Below are 4,621 nucleotides of genomic sequence, written 5' to 3'. Positions count from 1 at the left end.
GGTGCTCCACGCCCAGTGCCCACTCCCCTGCCCGTCCCTTGTTGCCATATGTACAGAGCAGCCAGCCCGGCAAGGAAGCCACTCTGACCGTCGGGGCTCGGGATTTCTCGAAGCCATAAAGAGAGGGAGAGGCCCCAAAAGGAGGAGGCTTACCAACACTCCGGTCCGTGCAAGCAGCCGCAGAGCCCGCCTCTAGTACCGCAAGGAAAGGAGGGTAAAGGAACCTGTTGCCCCCAATGGCTTCCTCGCGCGCCGCCGCCGGGCCCTTCGCGCTCTGCATTCTGCTGCTCGCGTCCCCGGCCGTCTCCGCCACATTCCTGTTCGACGGCGGGAAGTCGGCGGCGAAGAGCAAGGGCAAGGGCAAGGCGGCGGTCGACGTGGAGTGGCGGCCGGCCACCGCGACGTGGTACGGCGAAGCCGAGGGCGACGGCAGCACCGGTAATTGCTCTCAACTCGTCTCCGCTGACCGTCGTAGAGATATGCTAGCTCCGCATTGTTACAGCCCCTTGATTACTCCGGCGTTTGTTACTCTTGTTCTACTAGCGGGTTAAGATTAGTGCCTGGGCAGTGGTGGGTTGCAGCATCAGTACCTGGGCGAAGCAGAGCTCATCTGTCTTCCCTTTTCTTTATTTACCGGCTTCATGACTAGGATTGTTACTCCCAAAATACAGTACGCCTAGTACACACATCTGCTGTAAAAAAAATATTGCCATCTGAGCCGTCCCATTCGCACCAGAGCTCTTTTTTTACCCTGGCATCAGACGGCCTAGTTCTTTTTACCCTCTGTTGACATAGAAGTAGTAGTATTGTTTTGGTAAAAATAGAAGGACCGATTAGCTCTTCCCGTTGCGACATTTCTGGCGCGACGTCTGCGCATCCCGTGAGATCCGGCAGGGAATTTCCCGTGGGCCCCCACTGGGCCCCTCCTACACGAGTCAAGCGCAGAGGGGCTCCGCCGCTTTACGATTCGTGCCGCCGGGCCTTCGGGGCGGTGACCGGCGAAGACGACCGTGCCAGGCTTCCCAATAACTTCTTTGCTCTGCTGGGGCAGCACCATATGGCTAGAATCTTGGCGATAAATGCCCTCTGCGCCTCCGTTCACGCGCTCCACCGACGCCCCTGGTAGCTTTGATGCTGCGTCCGTAACCCAGTGATCCATCGTACTCTGGCTGTTAGCTGCATTTACGCTCTGAAGTCAGAGCACTGCAGTAACTGTATCTCACTCCCGGTAACTTTGATTCTAATGGCGATGGACGTTTTCTTCTTCTTCAGGGGGGGCGTGCGGGTACGGGACGCTGGTGGACGTGGTGCCGATGAAGGCGCGGGTGGGGTCGGTGAGCCCGGTGCTGTTCAAGGGCGGCGAGGGGTGCGGCGCCTGCTACAAGGTCCGGTGCCTCGACCACGGCATCTGCTCGCGCCGCGCCGTCACCGTCATCGTCACCGACGAGTGCCCCGGCGGCGGCCTCTGCGGCGGCGGCAACACGCACTTCGACCTCAGCGGCGCCGCCTTCAGCAGGATGGCCGTCGCCGGCGCCGGGGCGCACCTGCGCGACCGTGGGCAGCTCAAGGTGATCTACCGAAGGTGAGCGAGCAGCACGTAGTACACTTCTTAAGTCTTTTTTAGTGGTTTCTCAGACTGTTAGTTGTGCAGTAACTGGTTAAACTAATCAGCTTGGGCGCATGCCACAGTGGACAAGTAGCTCAGGGACAAAACCTCTCACTCCCTGAAGCTATTAGCAGACTAAAAAATGGTTAGATGGGTCAGTCAGTGGACCGTTGTCTGAAACACTGCAGCTAACTGCTACTGTGGATCTGTGATTTTGGCCGTCGTATCTTGAAGCGCAGTGTCCAGGGCCTTTAACTCTAACGGGCTTGCAGCTCACAGCTGTCTTAACTTGGATCTATCTGCTGCTGCCGAGTTACTCATGCCTCTGCGTGATGCCACTCGGGCAGAGGCGCAGATATACACCTGTCCCGTGGCATCTAACCTCTTGTCAAGATTCTCGGTCAATTCTTGCAGCTCCGTTCATTAACCCGTCTGACCATGGAAAAGCTGTCGTCTCTATCTATGTAATCTACTGCTGCACTGCATGTGTGTACATCCGTGAGATTTGGTGTTTCTTTTCCTTTCTTTAAGAAGACACTGACCGGGGCAGCGTGTGTGTGCGTGCATCAGGACGGCGTGCAAGTACGGCGGGAAGAACATCGCGTTCCATGTGAACGAGGGGTCGACGAGCTTCTGGCTCTCGCTGCTCGTCGAGTTCGAGGACGGCGAGGGCGACATCGGCTCCATGCAGCTCAAGCAGGTACCCATCCTCTTCTTGTCAAGCTTATTTACTTTGGTGCACTGCCTTATTTCTTGACATTGACAACAAAGTGAATGGGGTAAATCGAGCTATCTTTTGAGCCTTTCGTTGCCTTTGGTGGTGGGAACAAGTTCAAGTTGGGTGGGTTGCATTGGACAAGTGCTTTATGTGAGTGCAAATGTGCGAGAGGACCCGGCGCATATTCTTTCCTTTGCGAAAATGCGCGCATGTGAGTTCGTCCTCCCACTTTGATGTGGTCGGAGACATATTGCACTGTTGCCTGCTTTTGCCCTCGTGCCTCTGCTGGCTAGCGTTTGTACTGTCGTTGGCTAGGCATTTAGGCCCATGTCGTGTCCTTTTGTACAACGACCTGAGGTTCTAGAATGAAACTTTTCACACGGACTTAGTATTTTACAGCAAGTGAAACCAAGGGTAGGAGATAGCTAAGCTTGACAAAGACTGTTTTATAGCCTGAAACTAAGCTTTGTAAAACATGACAAATGAACTGCCAACAGATGACACTGGAAATCAGCCAAGAAAGCATGCCGCTACTTTCCTGCATTGTCTGCCGCACAATGTCACACTGTATAGTCAAAACTTGAGTGAAGATACCCTACATGATTGTCTTTGGCCATATGATTCCCATTTGGAGCATACAAAGTATCCGATGCTCTTTTTTTGTTGGACAAATGTAAAGTATCCAATGTAGGTGGCAGCACCGAAAGATGAAGCGTGAACCCTGTCCCCGAAACTCCATTCCCCTGCGCTTGCCCAATGATGCTGCCGCTTTACCTCGGTCTCGCTCAGTGTCAAGTAGGGCTAAAGACCAAAGAGGCCGGGCATGCGGCTCTGCCACTGGCTCTTGCACCTGCTAAATGCTTTCATCTCGTGGTTGTTTTACCCTGACACCCCATCCTGCGCACCGCGGCACGCCCTTCCGTGCGTCTGCTCGCGCGGCGGCCTCGTGGACTCTCGGCACCCAAAGATTCTGGAGCCCAGGCCCAGTGTTTGCGACGATGTTGCGCTGTAAAGCTAGCTTCAGGCTCTGCTGGTGCTTGTTGTGCTCTGTGTGTTTATCAGACTTAGTATTAGTGTTCATCAGTGCTTATGATGTGTGTGTGCTTTGTTCACGTGGTGCATGGCTGCAGGCGAACTCGGCGAAGTGGCTGGACATGAAGCACGTGTGGGGCGCCACGTGGTGCCTCTACGGGGGCCCCACGGCGGGCCCATTCTCCGTGAGGCTGACGACGCTGTCCGCACCCAAGACGCTCACGGCCCGGGACGTCATCCCCAGGAACTGGGCGCCCAAGGGCACCTACTCCTCCCGCCTCAACTTCGACGCCTCGCTCTGATCGACCTTCATCACAGCCGGGCCATGTTTTATCGGCCCGGGATGGAGCGAAGGCAGGCCCACATGGCGTTCTGCTGGAACTGGACGTACGTAGATTGTGTTTTGTTGCAGGTTAATCGGTCTGATGATCACCTAGTCGTAAGCTAGTGGTGTGGTGTGAGTAGTTTTGGATCAGGAGGTGAGTGATCTGGGTGCGGAGCAGCCGTCCTCTCCAAAAGGGAGAGAGAGCGTATGCTGCTGGGAATCCGATGCGGAAGCCGATCGAGAGGGTTTTGGACCCCTCTTGGTCGCCGCTTCACTCCTGCTGTCGTGTGCTGTTTTTATCTTTTCTTTTTCCTGCTCTGTTTGCGTGTTTGTTTGCGCTGGTTGGTTGAAACTGAAGGGCTCGTGACAAATGTGTTTCGTTTCTTCGAATGGTGGGCTTGTACCGAGGTCAGGATTCCTGCTTGTTCGCGTTTCTCTCCATTTCTTTTTTTCCAAGTATACACCACGAAAAGGTGCAGCAGTAGGCGTCAAGCAGCTGATACCACGCCTTTCGGCGAACAACACACAGTACCAATACCATGACTACAGCGAAAAAACAAACCTCGAGCCACAAATGGTGAGAAGGCAACACTCGGATATCAAGGACTGCGTGACAACAAACAGCGGACACGAAGACTGCACTGCCTCGACTTCAGCTTAAGATGGGTCAACGCACCCTCCGCCCATAGCGCAACAGCGGTGGATTGAAATTAAGAGAATAAGCTAAACAATTTTAACTTTACTAATGGAATAAACAAGTGAACAGCAGGAACCAACCGGACACAAAGAAGACGCCATCCAAGAGGTTCTGATGCGTTGCGCCCCGAGTATCCAATGTAGGTGGCATCATCGAATGACAAATTGCCCAAAATCCTGCCGAAGAGTTGACTAGGCCACCACCTCCAATATCAATTTTCATAGGCCAACACCTTCAAGGAAG

General features: G+C 54.2%; 1 protein-coding gene across 2 annotated transcripts; it reads left to right on the top strand.

Moving 5' to 3' along the window:
- On the top strand, positions 1-4,104 carry LOC125539064 (expansin-B17). Of its 2 annotated transcripts, none has more exons than XM_048702427.2 (4): positions 1-438; positions 1,273-1,582; positions 2,177-2,306; positions 3,455-4,104. In XM_048702427.2, exons 1-4 carry the CDS (start codon positions 237-239, stop codon positions 3,656-3,658), a joined length of 846 nt encoding a protein of 281 aa, XP_048558384.1. In that variant the 5' UTR covers positions 1-236; the 3' UTR covers positions 3,659-4,104. The 2 variants fall into 2 exon arrangements, with proteins under 2 accessions (XP_048558384.1, XP_048558385.1); XM_048702428.2 differs by lacking the exon at positions 1-438 and adding an exon at positions 1,065-1,122.
- Positions 4,105-4,621: the final 517 nt, after the last annotated feature.

Source organism: Triticum urartu, chromosome 2A (assembly GCF_056163025.1).
Source record: "Triticum urartu cultivar PI428250 chromosome 2A, HENAU_Tu73, whole genome shotgun sequence".
Taxonomy (NCBI): domain Eukaryota; kingdom Viridiplantae; phylum Streptophyta; class Magnoliopsida; order Poales; family Poaceae; genus Triticum; species Triticum urartu.
This window is presented reverse-complemented; position numbering and strand designations above follow the sequence as displayed.

Bases quoted from the DNA above. Each gene is read 5' to 3' on its own strand.
- LOC125539064 (XM_048702427.2), top strand. From the start codon at position 237: ATGGCTTCCTCGCGCGCCGCCGCCGGGCCCTTCGCGCTCTGCATTCTG. The intron at 439-1,272 runs GTAATTGCTCTC...CTTCTTCTTCAG, and splicing joins CGAGGGCGACGGCAGCACCG to GGGGGGCGTGCGGGTACGGG. The intron at 2,307-3,454 runs GTACCCATCCTC...GCATGGCTGCAG, and splicing joins GCTCCATGCAGCTCAAGCAG to GCGAACTCGGCGAAGTGGCT.